At 36.8% G+C, this 20,203-nt stretch overlaps 1 protein-coding gene across 23 annotated transcripts in view; it reads left to right on the forward strand.

Annotated features, from left to right (window-relative positions):
- MYCBP2 (MYC binding protein 2) overlaps nucleotides 1–20,203 on the forward strand; it is a 198,143-nt gene that overhangs the window by 27,503 nt on the left and 150,437 nt on the right. For all 23 annotated transcript variants that reach the window (XM_080576146.1, XM_080576157.1, XM_080576166.1 and 20 more), the window contains exons 2-8: nucleotides 8–83; nucleotides 7,288–7,503; nucleotides 11,478–11,631; nucleotides 13,390–13,586; nucleotides 13,803–14,045; nucleotides 14,320–14,391; nucleotides 17,343–17,439. In XM_080576146.1, the coding sequence (XP_080432272.1) occupies nucleotides 8–83; nucleotides 7,288–7,503; nucleotides 11,478–11,631; nucleotides 13,390–13,586; nucleotides 13,803–14,045; nucleotides 14,320–14,391; nucleotides 17,343–17,439 (1,055 nt within the window). The remainder of the gene's footprint in view (nucleotides 1–7; nucleotides 84–7,287; nucleotides 7,504–11,477; nucleotides 11,632–13,389; nucleotides 13,587–13,802; nucleotides 14,046–14,319; nucleotides 14,392–17,342; nucleotides 17,440–20,203) is intronic.

The following is a 20,203-nucleotide window of genomic DNA, read 5'->3' on the forward strand; positions in this document are numbered from 1 at the left end:
TTTTCAGGAGTAAGAAACTTTTTAGCAAGAAAAAATTGAAAAGGAAACAGAAGACTAAATTAAAAGTAAAAACACGTAACAAGGTAAGTCTGTAACTAAGTTCTAGAAGTTCTGACTGAAAAACAAAAGTAATTTCAGTCGAGAGATGTGAGAAAAATAAAAAAAATTTGTTTTGAAAAGATAACAGTCCAGCTTTCTTTTTGTCTCTTTACTGCTTTCTGTGTGACTGTGATACCAGTGTTAACCTTTTTATTCCATGTCAAACATTAGTAGCAAACACAATTGGATATGAACAGTGTTTTGTTTCCCCAATTCCTAAACTGTAAATAATGCTAAAAAACATGTTGGTCTTAAAGTTACATTTTAAGAAATGCATGTCTGGCCGGGAATTAGAAGGAGAAAGGGAGCAAGCACATAGTGTCTACATAATTCAAAGTTATCCTTGAAAATTCCTCTGTAGTGGAATATATTATACTTAACAGTTTGTATTAATATTTTCTCCTCTGTCCCCATTGCTTTAAACACCCAAGAGCAGTACAGTGAACTTCATCAAAATGTTTACATGCTTTACTTTTTGCAGAAGTCTAGGCAGAAGTAACAGTAGTTTATAATACCGCTTTGCTGTATTCCTTCTCTATTAGAGAGCTATTATTTCTGCATTAAAGGCAGAGTTTTGGAGGGATTTTCATGAAGGCTTACTGTAGGCATGGAGGATTATTCCTAGGTTTCTACTGTAGTCAATGAAGTGAAAGTAGCTCTTTTCTGGAATGGTTCTGCAGGACACTACCACTGAACTATACGGTGAAAGCACTTCCTAGTCAGTTGAATGCTCCTGTAATACAGCTAAGCTGTAGATTGCATTGGCCATCTTATCCGTCTTTGCCAAACCTCCTGCAGTTATTCTATCTCAAGACGGATGACTTTGGGAGGATGAAGCAAGCACAATATCTCTTAAGTTTGTGTTGCCTTTTTGGATACTTACCAGATTGTTCTGCTTATCTCAAGTAGTGCAGCTCCAGACCAGGGTATAGAAGAGACTTATCTTCAACACTTCTCAGTACTGTACAGTGAAGTGTTTCTAGTTCAGACTAAATTTTTAGTTTTTTCTGTCACTGTGAAATTAAAGTTTTTAGCCTTGTTCCCTTCATCCTTTTAATCAGACCCCCTGACAACACAGAAAAACAAATTGCAAATTAAAAGAGACAGTGCAGAAGGTAGTTAGTCTTTGTGTGTTGTCTGGTGACAGAAACTTGTGTTTTTAAGGGAAGGTAACATATTTGATCACTGTTACTATATAGAGGGAAATTTGTCTTTCTGGATCACTGTTCCCTAGTTGAACTATTAATTAGGAAGCTAAATCCAGAAGTACTGTTCCCCACAAGCTTTATAGTCCAACATATTTCTTGGATTTAGTTGCATTGGATAAATGGATTCATAGGATCCTTTCTGAATGGCTAGAGGAGACATGAGCATAATGATTAGACGTGAAAGGTAAATAAATCAACTAAGGTAAATATTTGTTGCTTTAAACACACTTTTCAATAATATGGCAACATTTTCAATGTCTTCTCTATCACTCAGTGTTTCAACCTCAAGAGGGCATCCATTTCTAAAAGATGTTTGAACTGTTCAAAGAATTTGGTTAGGTTTTATGCTCCGTGTTACACACAGGTTAGATCAGATGGTTATTTTAGGTTTACCGTCTTTAACAACAGATTAACTTTCATATCTTAGCTTATAGTCTATTTCCGTCACATCTGAGAATAAACCATTCTTGCAGTTATCTAGTTCAAGAGGAAGGAAATAAATTCGTGAGAAAATAAGCTATGTCAGGATTTCATCTTTTGGTAAATCAGATTGTTCAGGTGGGAGACAAATGTAAAAGAAACCAAAGGCTGCTGGTTTTCCCAATTCTTTCATTGCGTGTTTTAGAACATCACAGAGGACTAACTGAGAAGAGCACTTGTGAGTCTGGGTGCTCTATTTTATTAAGAAAAACATTTAATCTGCCTTTTGACTTCTTCTACATAATGCACCCTTTTTTAGCAGGAGCTATGCATTTACAAGGGCAAGTCACACATCAGGGTATGGGTTCCTGTGCTTCATTCTCTCTCCCATAAGGTAGCCTTCTGTCTTTTTTGGGAAAAAGTAACAAAAATAAATTTTCACCTTGATGTACTAAGGCCATGTTTATGATTCATTACTTACATTGGCATTGCAATTCCTCAGACTTGCATTTAGATTTCATTATTTAGTAGGCCAGATTTGAATTCTTATTTCTTCAGTATCTTTAAAACTTACGAGGAAGACTTTTCTAATTTTATCCTAAGTTTATGAAGCATGTGGTCAGCTTTCTTTTTGTTTACTTAAAATGTAGAAAGATTTTGTGAGGAATTTAACTAGATTTATTGACTTTATAGATTCACTATCTACTCCTCTGAAAAAGATGTTTAAGTCCTTCTGACCACTGAAATGACCTTTCATTACTGTTACTTCACTTTGTGTGGTTTCAGCTGAGATGTCTTTTTTGAAGTTTAATGTTACACATTTTGAAAGAATAGCATTTTGTTTAAAAATATTCTTTTCCAACCAATATTTAATTTCATATGTTTTGATAAAACAGAAGATGTGACAAATACTGTGTATCTCTGAATTTTTACAGTGTATGTTTCATAATGTATCTCCATATAAGAATTTGGGTTTTCAAGTTGTAGTGATAACAAGTGAAACAACAAAGGTATACGTTTCAAAATGTCTCACTTTCATTGAAAAGTACAAATCTGCTTTCAGGTCTTGGAGCTCCATTCTTCTTTAGGGCAATGATAATTTAATACTCTGGGAAACCAAATGCTTTGGGAGGGAAAAATGTGGGTTTTTTTTGTCTTGAAGTAAGGAGTTCTGTAGTTAAAGATCATTCTTCATTGAATTCGCAGAAGTTCGTTGACATTCTGGTTTAATATGCTACTGTTTTCCTTTACAACGTAGAAGTATTTTCACAGAATCACAGAATAGTTGAAGTTGGAAGGGACCTCTGGAGATTGTAGAATCATAGAATCGTTAAGGTTGGAGAAGACCTCCAAGATCATCTGGTCCTACCATCCCCTACCACCAATATCACCCACTAAACCCTGTCCCTAAGCTCCAGGTCCAAGTTTTCCTTAAACATCCCCAGGGACACAGTGATGCCACCACCTCCCTAGGCAACCTGTTCCAATGCCTAATCACGCTTTCTGAGAAGAAATGTCTCCTAATTTCCAACCTAAATCTCTCCTGGCACAATTTAAGGCCATTCCCTCTATTCCTATCGCTAGTTACCTGCAAGAAGAGGCCGACCCCCAGCTCCCCACACCTTCCTTTCAGGTAGTCGTAGAGAGCAATAAGGTCTCCCCTGAGCCTCCTCTTCTCCAGACTAACCAACCCCAGTTCCCTCAGCCAATCCTCATAGGACTTGTGCTCCAGGCCCTTCACCAGCTTCATAGCCCTTCTCTGGACACAGATCATCTGGTCCAACCCCTCTACCAAGTAGGGTCACCTAGAACATGTTGCACAGGATTGCATCCAGGCGGGTCAGTGAATTTTGTGTCAATGAAATACAGCATCATTAAAAGAATTGTCCTAACTAAACATAGACTTTATTACTTCTCCTTGAGAAATGCTAAACTTTTGTGTGCTTGCACATTTACTTTTATTTCAGTTGTCTTTTTTTTCCCCTTAGATGAAAGGCAGTGAACAGTTAAAGTCATAGTTTTCCTTCAGTTTTAACTTATTCTTACAACCTAACAGCTTACTATTCAAAAGAGGATTTATTTAGTAGAGTTATTCGGCCAATGGTTTTAAACTGAGAAAACTAGGTAGTGTATTTCAAGATTATTCTTAAAGGGCATTATTAGGATTGTGACTATATTTGTTAAGTGTCTAACAGATGGAGTATAAAGTGCTTCTAGTTTCAAAGAATTTACAATTCTTAGAAACAAGGTGTTGTGGGAGGGGAAGTGGAGATGTAAGTAAGATGTAAACAGTGGGTCTACATCATAGCTAGGAAATAAAGTCTAGTTCTGAGTCGTATAGTAGTGCTATGCTGTCTGTTTAGATGGAGCAGGGTTTTGTGGAGAACGGTATACTGTAGTAAGGTCTGGATAGGAGGTTTTTGTAGCTATAGTTTGTGTACTTCTGTAGAAGAATGAGATACTAAACAGAATGTTAAAAGTGCTTACTATTTAAAAGCTAAAGCATTAGGTAGGAAACTTTTTAATGGTTGTAAAGTGTTGAGAATAAGGAAGGGGTTTTATTTCTGAAAATTAGTCAGCTTATTATTAATAGGCAAGAGAACAGGCATTGGTATTTTATCTAGCACTGTAATGTCTAAAATTATCTGTGCTGGTAAGATGATTTAGTCAACCTATTTCAAAAGAGATGTTGTAAGCTACAGAGCTACAGAACTCAGATCTGTTCCAGAAATTAAGTTGTTCTGGAATAAAAGTTAGGCTGAACTGACGAGAAATAACTGGAAACTCTTCACAGATGTTGTAATTGTAATGCATGATACAAATTAGATAAGTGGACTTCAGATAGAGATCTGCCAGATGACTGATATTTTTCTTTTCCAGTAACTATTTATCAGTTAAGTAGGAAATGCATAGTAAATTCACTTTTTTTTTCTTTTTCTTTTTTAAACCTGGTTGATTCAAGTGCATTAACTAAAAGCTGATATTGTGTGTTTGTCTTATCAGCAGTTGCAAAATCTTGGGATATGTATATGAATATTTGACATAGAAAAGAGTCATGTTATAACCATTTAGTTTTCTGATGCCAAATTAATTTTAAAGAATGTAACTGTTCTGGTTTTGACTCTGATAGAGTTAATTTTCTTCATAGTGCTTGGTATGGTTCCGTGTTTGGGATTTAGAAGAAAAACAACGTTGATAACACACTGATGTTTTAGTTGCTGCAGAGCAGTGCAGACACGGAGCCAAGGCCTTTCCAGCTTTTTGCACTGCCCTGCCAGCGAGGAGGCTGGGGGCAGCAGGAGCTGGGAGGGGACAGAACCAGGACAGCTGGCCCGGGCTGGCCAAACGGATGTCCCGTAGGGTATGGTGCCATGCTCAGCCGCAAGACCGAGGGGTTTGGCAGGGGTTCTGCAGGTGCTGCCCTGGCACGGGCTGGGCATTGGTCAGTGAGTGGTGAGCAAGTGCATTGTGCATCACTTGTTCTGTATGTATATTATTATTATTTATTATCCCTTCCTTTTCTGTCCTATTACACTCTCTATCTCAACCCACAAGTTTTACTTTTTTTATTTTTCTTTTTCGTTTGATTCTCCCCCCCACCCCCCTGGGTGGGAGTGAGCGAACGGCTGTGTGGTGCTTAGCTGCCTGCAGGGTTAAACCAGAAGAGTAATAGCTCATTATCATTGATACCAATCTAAATCTATTTTGGCGCAGTTTGACACTGGAGTAACACAGCATGCTGTATCTTGAATTCTTGCACTTTTTAATATCATGGATTTTTAACAGCAACTTTATTAATTTCTTTCTGTTCATGTTGAACAAGGACTAAACTTATGTTGCTGTTCCATCTCTAGAACCAGAAGTTCTGCTGTGCTCAAAAAATCTGTATTTATTTTTCTTTAGGGAACTATATATTTTTTTATATATTGTTTTTGTGAATTACTTCTAACACTGACACAAGTAAGATGAATTAGCAGTGTTGGATAAAAGAGCCTGCAGAGTAAACCATTGCTTCTTTATGTCTCAGCTTCTAATAATTTTGTAGTAATAATGAAAAGGAAGGATATGTAAATATATACCAGTACAGTTAGAATTATACCACGGTCAAAAATAAAAGGAAATTATATGAACCATGAAATATCTTGAAGTTATTTTGAATTTTAAGTTTTGTAACATACGATGTTAAAATGTTCTGATTTCAAAGGCCTTGTTATTTCTGCTAATAATTAAAACGTATGTGCAGGTAAAAATGTATTATGAATCATTGCTGAGTTTTGACGTTCAAAGTTGTGGCTACCATAGAAAAATAAACCATTCCTTTCAAATATCAGTTCACTGGTTCTCAAACTTCTTTGGTAGTTGAAGGTCCTTTTCCCCACCCTTGTATGTGTATTTCCACTGTGATCTTTTCCATATCACTGTAATCTAATTTGCTTTGTACTACCCTGCCAAACAAATGCATTAATTCTCCATACCTGTCCTCTGAAAGAGAAAGAAAGAAGGAAAGAAGGAAAGAAAGAAAAGGCAAAAAGCCTCAATGCTCACAAGTTCGAAAGAATGCAACAAGCAAAGAAAATAACCTTGTGAAGTTAGTCATAGCCCTGACTAGCTTAATCGTCCTTCAAATTTTTCCTGCCTTGTTAAAGCAAGGCTGTCCTGCATTCTTAACCTAGGCTTTCCCTCTTTACTTAAAGTCTTTGTGCCTTCTGTCTGCACCAGGGTATTATAGGGAATTCCTAACATTTACTCCGTATACCTTAAGTCCAGTTTTTCATACCAGCCTAGTCTTTGGTAGCATGCAACCTAAGAGAAAGTATAACCTGGACTGTTTGTTTTGGTTGTGGATTTTGGTTGTCTTCCGTTTGTCCTGTCTCATCTTACAATTTGAAGAAAGGGAGAATATGGGACAGAATTTCACAGGCCTTGACAGATTTTTTTATTTTTTTTTGCTCAGTAGTTTGTCCATTAGTTTTTCATTTGTTTTCTAGTTATGTGAAATTATTATCCACAGTTCCTGCAGTGGGGAGGTTTTGAACTTGCCATCTGTTTTCATTTCACAAAACAGTTAACACTATTTTTAATTTCTAATATGCATTTAACAATCAGATTAAATCTTTATTTTCAGATTAAAATTAGCAACTAAATAAATAATGCTTTTTAAAATTCAGTAATAATAACAAAACTGATCCTGCTAAGAAGATAAATCCTGAATTCTGCTAGTCATTTGGCTGTGGCACAGCTCTGAACCTTTCTTTAGCCTGCACTGCCTCTGTCCCTTTTCATTTTTTTATCCTGGTGTCCACAGTATGAGAGAGAGAGAGTAAAGCCAGATGGAATATATTGAAATTTCTTCCTTTTCCTCCTTTCTTCCCTGCCTAAAATATGATTCATATCTCAACAGGAAAGTTCAGTCACCAGTTTGAGAACCATTTGTCAGCCAGAATTACTAAGGCTCTGTTAAGATGACTTAAATTTAGCAAAGCTTGAAATTTCTAATAAGCTTCAAAACAGAATTTTAAATTTTTTTTAAATCAACCTTTTTTTCTTTTTTTTTTTTCAGACGGAAAACCTAGAGAGTACAGTAACCATACCAGATATAAGATTACATAGCAACCCTTCAGCTTTTAATGTTTACTGCAATGTCCGCCATTGTGTATTGGAGTGGCAAAAGAAGGAAGCATCTGTATCTTTGGCTTCAAAGAACAGTGTACAGAGTGGGGATTCGGACAGTGATGAAGAAGAGGAATCCAAAGAGCCACCTATTAAACTTCCAAAGGCAAGTAGCTCTTTAAAGTGTGCCATGTATGTGGTTTAAAGTTGGTATGTTACGTCTTCTGAGATTTAACAGTGGTATGGACAGAGCACTTGCATGTGGAAACTAAAAGGTCAGTGACATTAATTGTGTTAAGAGAGTATATTAAGAAGAGACTCTGAAGAGTGGTGTAGTTTTAAAAGAGATGGTGAATTAGAAAAAAAAGAATGGAAATTCAGTAAGAGACCTCAGTTTTCCTTTCTTAAAATAAAACATCAAATGAGATATTTGGTTACAGTTACTATAGCAATTACCAAATTGATGAAAATCAGTATTCTTTCAAACTATTCATTTTTTAGCAAAGAAACTATTAAATATCTAAGAGTTCAAGAACTTCTGCGTATTGAACAATGATTTAGATGCTTGTTAAAACCTTAAACTTTTTAATAGCTATCTAGTTAATATTGGATTGTTTAGATACCTGCAAAGTAAGAAACTTTTTATTTTTGCTTTCACTTGCATATATAAATTTGAAAAAGGCATACACTTGAAGCTGTCTCACAACAAGTAATAAAACTTACAGGCTAACTATGTAAATTTATTTGTATCCTGAATATGTGTCTGTCACATGCTTTGAGTATAGTTTTCTGTTTTTTATGTATAATGAAAAATACTTAGTTGGGTTTAATTTGTTAAATATAGAGAAAGCTGTTGAAGTTTCTAAGGCTTATAATATTATCTAAACCAGTTTCTGAAAGTAATCACTAGCTTATTTTAAAGAATATTGATGTCTTCAGTGTTTGACGCTGGGGTGAAAATCATACTCAAAAAACACATAACCAGGATTTCTGCTCTTCCAGGTTCTCCAGTGTTAACTGTTGAAGTTAGTTGGTTGTGTGTTACAGTGATATTTCTTTTCGTTCGTGAAAATCCTTCATTTAATTGAGAATAAGTTGAAAACATTGTACTTTTTATGTAGCTTTAGCTTTAGTTAAGATGTTCTGCTGAAGTATCTCTTAATCTTAAAATTGAGGAAGTCAGTTTTGTCAAAGTTCTTGTTTAGAATACAGTTTGGAAGTAAACATTGACCTATGTAATTTCTGTAATGTGATTGAGAACAATTTCTTTTTAACAGACCCAGAGACAAAATTTGCTCGTTTTCAGGTGTAGGCACAATAAAGTTTGTATTTTGGTTGTGTTTGGACAGTTTAGCATCTTGCTTTGATACCTTGAAGTTTTGGATTTACAAGAAATACTGGCCTTTGCCTGAGTATTTGAAAGAGGGCAGATTCTGATCTGATGTGTAGCTACTAGGGTTAGAGAGGCTTTTTTTGTCAGGGAGAAGAGTGGTGTCTTATATTAAACTTAGCACTGGGCTATGTTTGATCCACAAAAGCCCTGTACTAAAAAGAGCAAATGCTGGATTAAGGTAGAATTAAGTGATTAAATATTCTTTATTCCTGCAGCGGCATACATTTTACTGTTTTGTTAATGAGCTTGAGCTCATTTAAGCAAAAGTTTAAGCAAATGTTTAAGCAAAAATGAAAACATTCTAAGTTGTAACAAAAAATAGAAGAAAAATAAGTATTCTCTTTAGAAACTCACTTTAAGTCTTTTAAAATTCATTTTGGGAATATTTTACCTGTGTAAGTATTTTTGTATGTATATGATAATATTCTGCATTAATTTTTATGTATGAACATACATATGTATTCTTAAATTAAGAGAAATGTAGATGTTAGGTAATTACGAGAGGGAAGACAAAGGAAATAATAGTGTAGATAAGATTTCTGGAATAAATAATTGTTTGGAGGAAATAATTATGGGTCATAGTGGTTACATTCAGGACAGTGTTTTGTGTACCCTTTTTAAGGTGAGCTATGCTTTTGATTTTAAGTTTCAAAGTTTTTAGAAAGGGCGCAGGAGGATGGATTCATGGAGAGTGTCAGTAAAAGCTGGCAGGCTGTAACACAGAAAGTGAGAATACAGCAGCACTTGTTTTGGCTTAGAAAATCTTCAAAGAGGTGTGAGAACAAATTTAAGGTGTCTTGAAAAGAACTGTGTGCTTATTCTGTTCTTCACTGTACAGAGTTGGAAGGAGTTGAGATAGATATAGACAATTTTTTTATGTAACATTTGGATTTTGAGTCTCTTCTGTCGCTCTAGCTCTAATAGTGGATTCTTCACAGCCTAGTCTCCTAGGCTGCCTGTTTGCCTTTTCTGTTCTGCTGGCAACACTTGTGAAACCGACGAGGAGAAAGCTATATAAATGGTGCTTTTGGAATGTAAGGAGGAGCCAGGGAGGTGGGATACCATTGTTTTGGTTCTTCCTAGCTGTAGCAGTGAATGAACGCAAGCTCTCTAGTTCCTATGGTACGTGAGTGAATTTTGTCAAGTAATGTTTGCTGTGCTTTTTCACTGTTTATACTTGGTGTTACCTGGGTCCGCCTGCTGACTTCATAGTAGACCTGAAGGCAAAGAGACCTGTTTTAAGAAGCCTGCCGAATGCATCAATGTCAGATACCAAAACAAGAATGTGTGTAGATCAGGATAAATCCCAGTAGAGCTATCCATAGTCGATGACAAGTTGGTTACTACTGTAGTGGAAGTTCACCAAATTATTTTCTGTGCTGTTTTTCATGTGTTAGGTTCCTTGCTTTCTTCAGGTGCTAGATGAGGTCTTTTGTCTGAAGACTGGGAAAAACAGTGTCTCAGAGATACCCTTACTTTTCAGTGATACTACTTCTAAAAACGTTCTACAGTGTATCTTATTCTTTAGCTTGCAAGATCATAATGACTTCACATCCTGAAAAACTATCTATGCTGTTATTTTGTTGACAGGTTTTTCTTCCTGTGTAGTTTGCATGCATGTCTTTTCCCCCCACTCCTTTGAATGTATGAAACATAAGGTGTAATTTGCAGGAAAATTGCTGTTGAAGACTTGATTCAATTTTGTTTCGCGTCTTCCTCCAGAAATCAAGCAAGTGGTAAAATAACTCCTGAAAGACAGGAATTTAAATAGATCGAATGACAGAGAAGACAGTTATAAGGCATCCAGTATATGTTATAGCTGGCTGTCAGACATGAGTGACAGTTCTATTAACAATTTTATTTATTTTCACGTTTCACTCCTCCTTAGATGTGAATCAGTATTAGATACTCTAAATGTTGGGGCTCTTCCAACATCTTAGCCTCTTTTTTTTTTTTTAATAGAAACACATAGTCAACTTTTGAAGATACGCTCACCTATTTGTAATGAGATAATCCTGCTCACTTTGCTTTCATCTTTGTAGTTATTAAAAATACTGACTTGAGAAGGCGGTGAGTGGAACAGTCAGTAGGGATAAGCATAAGTATAATCTCAGAATATTCAGGAATGCTGAAAGGGAGAGTGGCTCTAACAGCGCTCTTACAGATGTTGTATTAGTTGGCATGAGGTGTGTCTGTGACAAGTACATATGGCACTTTACTGACTAGTAACTAACCTCCTTTTTTATTGTCGCAAAACAATCTCAGAGGCTTTGGAGGGGAAAGTACTGGTGCTGCCGGTATCAGCTGTCAAATATACTTCGACTCAAGTAGGGAACTCCAGCTGCAAGCCAATTCTCACTTACTGGTTCACAGTAATAAGTGATGAAAAAGGGAAGAAATAGTCTGACAACTCAAGTATGAACTGAATAGAAATCAGAAGGGGTGAGAGGCAGAGTTTGTCTTATGCTGTCTAAAAATTGAAAGTTTCCTTATTTTTTTCAGGGTGCTATTACTGTGCTTAGATATGTTCTTTCATATAATCACATTATGTCTGTTTAATATTTACTAGTACAGTTGTATAGGTGCTTTTTTATTTTGATTTTTTTAAAATTACCATTGTATTCTATATTACATAGTGTTATTCAATTAACTGTCTTGTTCTGTGAATGTTGGGATATACCTTTATTGATTAAGATCCCAAATATATTAACAGATATTCTAAAGTATTTGTACTTTTTTTTTTTTAGATCATTGAAGTTGGATTATGTGAAGTCTTTGAACTGATAAAGGAGACAAGATTTTCCCATCCATCCTTGTGTCTCAGGAGCCTACAAGCCCTACTTAATGTGCTCCAGGGCCAGCAACCAGAAGGCCTGCAATCAGAGCCTCCTGAAGTCCTAGGTAATACCACATTTTTGTTCCTCCATCTGTTACAGTATTCAGTAGGAAAAAAGTATCATTTTTTGTTTAATTAATATGGTTGCTAGTGCTTCTTTTTTTTTCTCTTAACTGACTAAGTTTATTCTGGAATGTGAAGTCCCTTATGGTGTATGTAACCAGTACTTCTCAGCATTAATCTTTTGTAGAACAGAAGTGTTGTCATGTAAACGTTCATTTAAAAACAAACAAGTCGTATTTGTTGTTGTGTAATGCAGGGTTTCATTGAAACATAGTAAACCTGACAGTCTTACAAACTGTGATTCATTTGTTTTACTGAATCTATAAAACACTTGGTCTTACTGCAAAGAAGATAATTCTATAGTGAACTTATATTGCAATCTACTGTTGTATTCTACAGCTTAGCTATTTAATGTTGTAATTTAAAAATAAATAATAAATCTGCTAAACAAATAGAGTAGGATAGTGAGAGCAAACTAAAACCATTTTCCCCTCGAGCCCACTTCTTCCTAGGCTCAGTTTCAATCTCAGTTCTTCTGCCTTCTAGCCCTACCCCAAGCAGCATAGGGGAATGAGGAATGGGGTTTGCGGTCAGTTTATAACACTATCTTTACTGCTTCTTCCTCCTCGCATTCTGCTACTGCTCTGGCCTGGGGTCCCTCCCCCAGCATACAAGTCCTACACAGACTGCTCCAGTGTGGCGTCCTTCCCATGGACCAAAGCTCTTTAAGAACTGCTTCTGCATGAGTCCATTCACGGGCTGCAGTCCTTCAGAAATGCACTGCTCCGGCACGAGCCCCACACAGGACTGCAGATGCTGCCAGAAAACCTCCTCCAGGGTGGGCTCCTCTCGATGGGCAGCAGGTCCTGCCAGGAGATCTGCTTCACTGTGGTCCTCCATGGGCTGCAGGGGGACAGCCTGCTCCACCAGGGGCCTCTCCACAGGCCGCAGGGGAACTTCAGCTCTGGCACCTGGAGCACCCCCTGCCCTCCTGCACTGACCTTGGGGGCTGCAGGGCTGGTTCTCTGTCCTCACTCTCCCGGCTGCTGTTGCACAGCAGATTTTTTTTCCCCTTTCTTCAATCTGTTCTCCCTGGCTTGGCTCTGGCCAGCAGCAGGTCCCTTTTGGAGCCATCTGGAGCTGGCTCTGATCTGACCTGGGGCAGCTGCTGGCTGAACTCAACAGAGGCTACCCCTGCAGCCTGTGCTTCCACACCTTGCCATGTAATCCTAATACACAAAAAAATATAATTTCTGTTCACACCCTGATTGGTACCAATATTCAGCCTTGCATATGATTAAAGTAATTTTCAAGCTTTTATTTGAAATGCTTATTTCTGAAAAATGGGCTGTGCTTCAATATGGATAATGTTCATAAAGATGAGACAAAGCTTGTGAAAATCTACACATCATCTCAGTGATGAAGTAAACTGAATAGGCAGGTAAAGTAACTCCTTCTGACTTGTCACTTATAGTAGTGTTCCACTGTAACAGGAAGACTTAAGCTTTTTCATGTTCTTCCATCCTTGTGATTTTCCAGACTCGCCTTTCTCTGGGTGAAAAGGAACGTAGAGCTAAGGTTGATTATTGTAGCCCTATTTAAATGGGGGGCTGTCTTTTCTGCGTGGAAATAGGGTTAAACTTAATGGCTATGGGAAGATACCATGTAATTTGTAAGTTTAAAATTAATTTCCCATTGGTTGACAAACTGTCTAGTATGATCTTGTGACTTGTCTGTTAACTGCTGTGTTTTATCTGCAGAATCCCTGTTCCAGCTTCTTCTGGAGATAACTGTCCGTAGCACAGGAATGAACGATAGTACAGGACAGTCCTTGACAGCACTTTCCTGCGCTTGCCTCTTCAGTTTGGTAGCTGCATGGGGAGAGACAGGAAGAACGTTGCAAGCAATCTCTGCTATCCTCACCAATAATGGCAGCCATGCGTGTCAAACTATTCAGGTTGTGTAATAAAACTTTTCCGTATCTGGAAATTTGTGTAAATGATATCTACATGAATTCCAAAATTATCTGATATGTAAATTCAGTTAATTTTTTTCTCACTGTTTTTGAAATAAGAGTAGGTATTTCTTAGTCTCTCTTGAGATGTAGACAGAACAGAAAACAGAACATTTAAAAATAGGCATGTTTTTTAACTTTTTGTTTTACTGTTTTTAGGTGCCAACCATTTTAAACTCTCTTCAGCGGAGTGTACAGGCAGTTTTGGTGGGCAAAATACAAATCCAGGACTGGTTCAGTAATGGGATAAAGAAGGCAGCCTTGATGCACAAATGGCCATTGAAAGAAATATCTGTAGATGAAGATGACCAGTGCCTGCTTCAGAGCGATGGTTTTTTCCTATATCTCTTATGTAAAGATGGACTTTACAAAATTGGCTCTGGATATAGTGGGACAGTGAGGGTAATGTCATTTCTTGTCTGATGAATGATAATTAAAATATTAGCTTTTAAGATCTCCCGTTGCCATTGAGAATCTTTTGTAACTTAGTAATGATCAGCTCTTTTACATTTTGTCTAATTTTTTCCACTGATTTCTATGAGAATTTTACAGCATTTTCCTACAGTTTTCACTTCTCAGTATGGCTGAAGATGTTGTTTAGATTATAAATGATTGATTAATTGTAGAGTTGTCATTCTGGTATTTGTTTAACAAATGGAATTTTCTGGTTTCCCAGGGCCATATATATAATTCTACATCCCGCATCAAAAATAGAAAGGAGAAGAAGTCTTGGTTAGGCTATGCTCAGGTAGGTGAATACTCAAAACATAACAAGCACCCTCCCCACCCTTCCAAGAGTAATTTAAGTAGAGAATGGCTTAGAGAAAGTTTACATAGATACTCTATTGCTCCTTTGACTTTATTTATAAAAGTATTTCTTTGGTACTGAGTTTCAAGTTATTGTGGAAAATAAGGAACATCTAATGGTATATAGAAGGGAATAATGAAGTGTCATTTATTTGCGTTGTCACTGGAAGACTTTCTCCAAGTATGATGGTTCAACGTTTAAGTTTATGAATTGTGCAGTCACACTTACTTGATGTCTGCTTCTTCAGTAAATAAGTTGGTGGATGTAAAAATGCTGTTGCAGCAAAGTACTGTAGCAAATGCTTATAATACCAATTTACAATTTTTTTTAAAAACATTTGCAGTAAAACATAGAAATGCTCTTTAAGTCATTGAGTGTGGATTGAAGGGTACATAAACCATAAGTAGAAATAATTGTTGATGTTACCCCAGGGAAATGTAAACTATATTTGGATGGTTTGTTTTTTTTTAGAGTTAGTTTCTGGAATATCAGCAAACTTTTTTTATATGTTTGCCATTCATTATAGAAAACGTTTTGGTGTGGGGGTTTTTTGTTTGTTTTTCAGAATCCTGTTATTACCATTCAGTGCTCTCAAAAAACAGAACAACAACAACAACAAAAAAAAAACAACACCAAACAACTAATTGAAAGAACACTGAGTTTGCTACATTTTTGCACTAATATTTTTATTGTATATTTACTGTTAACCAAGTGATCTCATTGTCCCTGTGTGAAACTAGGTATACACCTTACCATGCTTTTGAAGTGAAATTGTTCATTATAAATACATATTCTGTTATTACAGATGATAGTTTATATGATAACTGATTTTCTTTAGTATTACGACAGATTATCAAAACATATACTGATGCAAATGTGCGAGGATGCATTCGTTCAGGAAACTTTTTTATCAGTTTGGAAAGGAATAGGATCCATACAGTTTCACTACATACAGTTGCATATTTGGACATTTCTGCACATAGCTATAAATATATTTAATATTATTCTTTGCATGCTTGTACAGCTGTATGCATTCACACAGTGATTGTGCACAATTGTGCTAGTTGGAAAACAGTCAGTCTGGTGCTATATTTATAGGAAGATACGTAAGGTTCATTTACTGCAAAGTATGTGACCATAAAAGAGGTGAGATGTGCCCACAGTCTCACTTCCCTTCAGCTGCTAGGTTAAGTCAGCTCAAGTTCAAGTGATTTTCCTTATTTCATCATGCGTGTTGTTTCAGACTAAAGCTTTTCTATCTTCTTTAATGGTCTTTACTTATTTTTCCTAGTTTGTGTATTGTTTTTTTCTCCTTCGGCTTTGATTAATGTATCCAGGAAAATTCAAGTAGTTTAGATGGAAGAAAAAGGGTCAGATATATTCATTCATTCAAGTTAGATTATCGTAACTAGGGTCCGTGACTCTTTGGCAAGTGAATGTATTTTGAGGTTAGGCCTCAGTGACTACCCTGTGAAATGCATTCATTCTTAGATGGGTAAATCCCCACCTGAGACCGGTCATGCTTCAAGCAAGTGCCAGACAGTGTCAAATCTCATGGTGTGACACTGCCATTGTCAGAATTATTATTTAGTCATTATTCATATCGGTCTCTGGAACCCTCCTATAAGTGAATACTACTTTGCTTGGCCTCAGTCACATTTAATGAATATGTTCATAGGTGCTCTTCAGTAATCTTTTTCCTTTCATGTGGCTGCATTTATAGGAGAAATGTTCTCTAAATGTAAATTCCCTGACTGTGTTCCTACGCTGCTCCTCAGCATCTTTGAAGGGTTCAATACGCTTTGCAAGATCTAAAAAGACATAGGAGGAAAGTTGCCAGGTGCTTCTCATATGCATATGTGTGTTATGTAGAATTGTGGGCTTATGCAGGCTATCTAGATTAAGGTAAAGCAAAACATATTTGTCCGTGTTTGTTTGTGCACTCAAAGTTATAGCTGTAAATAATAAACCTCAAACGGGAGCTTTCAGGTAGGTAAACCTTTTTACTGAGAAACAACTAAACTGGTGACTAAATCAAACATAGACAAAACAAAAACAGAAAACTAAGAAACTCACATATGAACAGAGAGAAGATACTGTTTTGGTATGCTAAAGTATACTAAAAGATGTACCACATCAATATACTTGTTGATGTGGGCTGCTGACCATGTAGATAATTTGGGCGTGTTGAAGGTGTTCTACATATGGAGAAACTGGAAGGGGAAATCATTAGTCCTAAATATGCCCCTTCACCTAGGTCTGGTTAGGAACTGGGAAGTGAACAATATAATAGCTCATTTTATGTAACCTTTTGTGTCATGGCTGCTGTCACCAAAATCCCTATGTACTTTGGGGGAATCTCTTTCATGAAGAGCTTAGAAAGCTTGCAAAACAAGACTGTCCCTAGTGGAAGTCAAGGTGGTTAACTTACATTTTTGAAAAATCTTCTAGTCTTTTAATATACTTACTCATTAATGTTCAGTCTACTATATGGGTCAATATATGCATCTTATTCCTGGAGTTCATGCAAATCTTTCACTGTTTTAGAAAATGGGGACAGTAATATGTTTTTTGCCATGGCTTTTAACTGTATTTTATACACATACGAAGAACAGATTTACTCTATGTTGCTTCAGAAGCTGTATGTGAGTATCAGCATGCTGATCACTGTGTGGAAAGTGTGGAGGGTGCCAAATTTCCAGTACTTGTCCAAGAATTTAATTATTGAAAAGAGAGTTGATTATCAAAGTAAAGCACGTTTAATGTGAAATGTTTCAAAAAAAATTACACAATGCCTAAAATAATAATCGACTCTCTTTCATTTTTGACATTAACCTTTGATGTATTTGAGATTATTTTCATACCAATGTATATATTCTTACTTTTACCAGGGCTATTTATTATATAGAGATGCGAACAATCACAGTATGACAGCCATAAGAATAAACCCTGAAACTTTGGAACAAGACGGTACAGTTGCTTTGCCAGGTATGAACCTCCAGATTTGAGAAGATGGTTATAGTTTACTGTTTACATGCTATGTATTTTCAAGTAGGCAGAAGAGAAATCACAATAGATTTTGAGATGAGAAAAAGACTGCTTTATTATGGCTTTGATTTGCTGCATTAGACCAGCTGCAGGATTTCATTCCGAGGTTTTGCATCTACACCAACTACTTCAAGAATATTGTAATTTTAAAAAAATGTGTAGTTATCTCAATTTAAAGACTCTAAGAGCTTAGCTTCCTTCTTAAAGAATTTTTGTTTGTTTCTAGTTCAGGCTTTAATAATATGGCTTAGGTATGACTTTGTTTCCAGTATCTTTTAAATGGAGGTAATCACAAACTATGACTACAGCCATTTGATTTTGAATATAGGCAGAAATATGTCCAAAAACCGAAGGAGACTAACGAACACTGATGGACCATGCTTTTAATGCTTCAATTAGTGTATTTGTTATTTATTTGTTTTTTCATAGGAGCCTTATAATTTGTGTCTCTGCTTAGAAAACTAGGATGTTCCTCCAACATGTTTTAATGGCTTCCTGGTGAAACTTGTCTGTTAGCTACCCATGCAAACAGACAGGGCACAAGAATATCTTTTTATCAAACAACGACAGGTTTATTCTTATAGATTAGAAGAAAGATTTTGTATTGCATCTTGGCATATGTAAGAAGGCACTGACTGAAACCTCTGAAAAATTCTCTATTCTCGTATTTCAAAAATAATATTTCAAAACCAATTTTTCTGAAACAAAGTGTGCATGTAGAATCTAGTCTGTGCAACCATTTGCATAGTCCTTAAAATGCTAGTGTCACTTGAAGCTGCTTGGTCTTTATGGGGATATATGAGAAATTTGGGTGAGAGCATGTTCAAGGACCTGACAAATTGCCTCGCAGGATTGTTTTTCCACTTTCTTCACCTCAAGGCAGCTTCAATCATTAGGGTCCTTTGAGGTCCTTAACTGTGTTATCACTGATAAGCAAAGTATTATTTTTTATGCAGGCCTTAAGAGACACTTGAACACATTTGAAGTCTACACCTCAAAGCTGTTAGCTTTCTTCTGCAAATCTTGGTGAAAACAAGGGTCGTTCTGCAAGACAGCCTGTTTATACTACAAAAAGACAAAAATTAAATAGAAATGTATTAAACGTTCAGTGCAAAAGCAAGTCTTAAAACCGTGGAAATACCCCTTCAGAAATCCCTCACAAATTGTCACACAATTGTGTTTTGTGTGGTTTGTGATAGTGTTGAAGTGGATGCTAGGTGTTGTCTGTAACTGCTACCCTTTGTACTTCAGCCCTTGAACTTTGCTGTCTTGCTTTCTGCACTTATACACATTTATCTCATGCTTAGTTATTATGAGCAGGTAATGGCCTTGTTCTTTTGGCTAGAACAAGCGGAAAGGGCTCCACTTCTTGTTATTTCTGTTTCCCATTAAAAGGAAAAAAATGGAGGTGGGTGCAAGTATGTGACCTATCCTGAGGAAACCTGAGTATGTACATAACTCTAAATAGTAAGGGCTGTCCCATGTCTCATAGCATGTTCTATAGTTCTGAAAAACCACACCGGATAGAACTAGAGGGCAGTGACCTTGCTAACAGCTGAACACGGATATGAATCCAAGTATTTTCTCCAAATTGGTGTGGTATTCAGATGTAGTTCTATCCGGAGTTAATCTCTTTCAAAAGCCCTGGTTGGTCATAACACATTTAAATAAGGCATTCGTATTTATTTGTAAAGGGATGAGTAGGAGATTGGGTAACGTGATGAGGAGTTGATAGTAGCTGGAAGTCATGTGGCATTAGAAAACTCTATGAACTGTGGAACATTATCTTCTCTTTTCTCAGACGGTAGGATCCACCAGCTTCTTGAAACTATAAACCTCTCTTTCAAAGGGCAGTGTTTCTGCTCTGACAGATGATCTAGCAAATCTAACAATGTATGTGGAACTACCGGACAATTTGTCAACATTCTTGCATCTAATGAATGCCTTTGCAAAGCTTCATACACTATCCTTGAGCTATCGATCTTGCCTTCCCAGTAGAAATATCGTACAATAATCACCAAATTCTGCGATTTGCTATGTGATTGGACCTGAATTTACAGAGGAGGTTTTCATCTTAACTGTTTCTTTAATGGTAATTCTCACTATGTACCTTAGAGAAAGGTTGCTGCATTCAGCTGAAGAAGTAGAAGGTTTCATTGTTCTTTAAAACTGCGTAAGTATTTTGGAACTAAGGGCTGTTCGCTTGGTCTGCATAGTACCACAACTGAAGGTGGAATCACAGAATAGGCAGAGTTTAAAGGCAGACATGAGGATCATTGAATCCAACTCCTGATTCAACACAGGGCAACGTCAGTGTTGAACAGTATTTCTGAGAGCATTGTCCAAATGCTCCTTGAACAACGGATAGGTTTGGAGCTGTGACCACTTCCCTGGGGAGCCTGTTCCAGGCCCTGACCACCCTCTTACTGAAGAACCTTTTTTGTAATATTCAATTTGAACTTCCCCTCACACAACTTTAAGCCGTTTCCACCTCTCCTATCACTGCTCACCAGAGAGCAGAGATCATCACCTCCCTCTCTGCTCCTACTCATGAGGAAGCTGTAGATAGCACTGAGGTCAACCCTCGGTCTCCTCTTCTTTGAGCTTAACAAACCGTCTGCTCCTTGTAAGTCGTGCCCTCTAGTCCTTTCACCATCTTTGTTGCCCTCCTTTGGAAACATTCTAGTATTTTTATATCCTTCTT

Source organism: Anser brachyrhynchus (assembly GCF_964034855.1).
Source record: "Anser brachyrhynchus genome assembly, chromosome: 1".
Lineage (NCBI taxonomy): Eukaryota > Metazoa > Chordata > Aves > Anseriformes > Anatidae > Anser > Anser brachyrhynchus.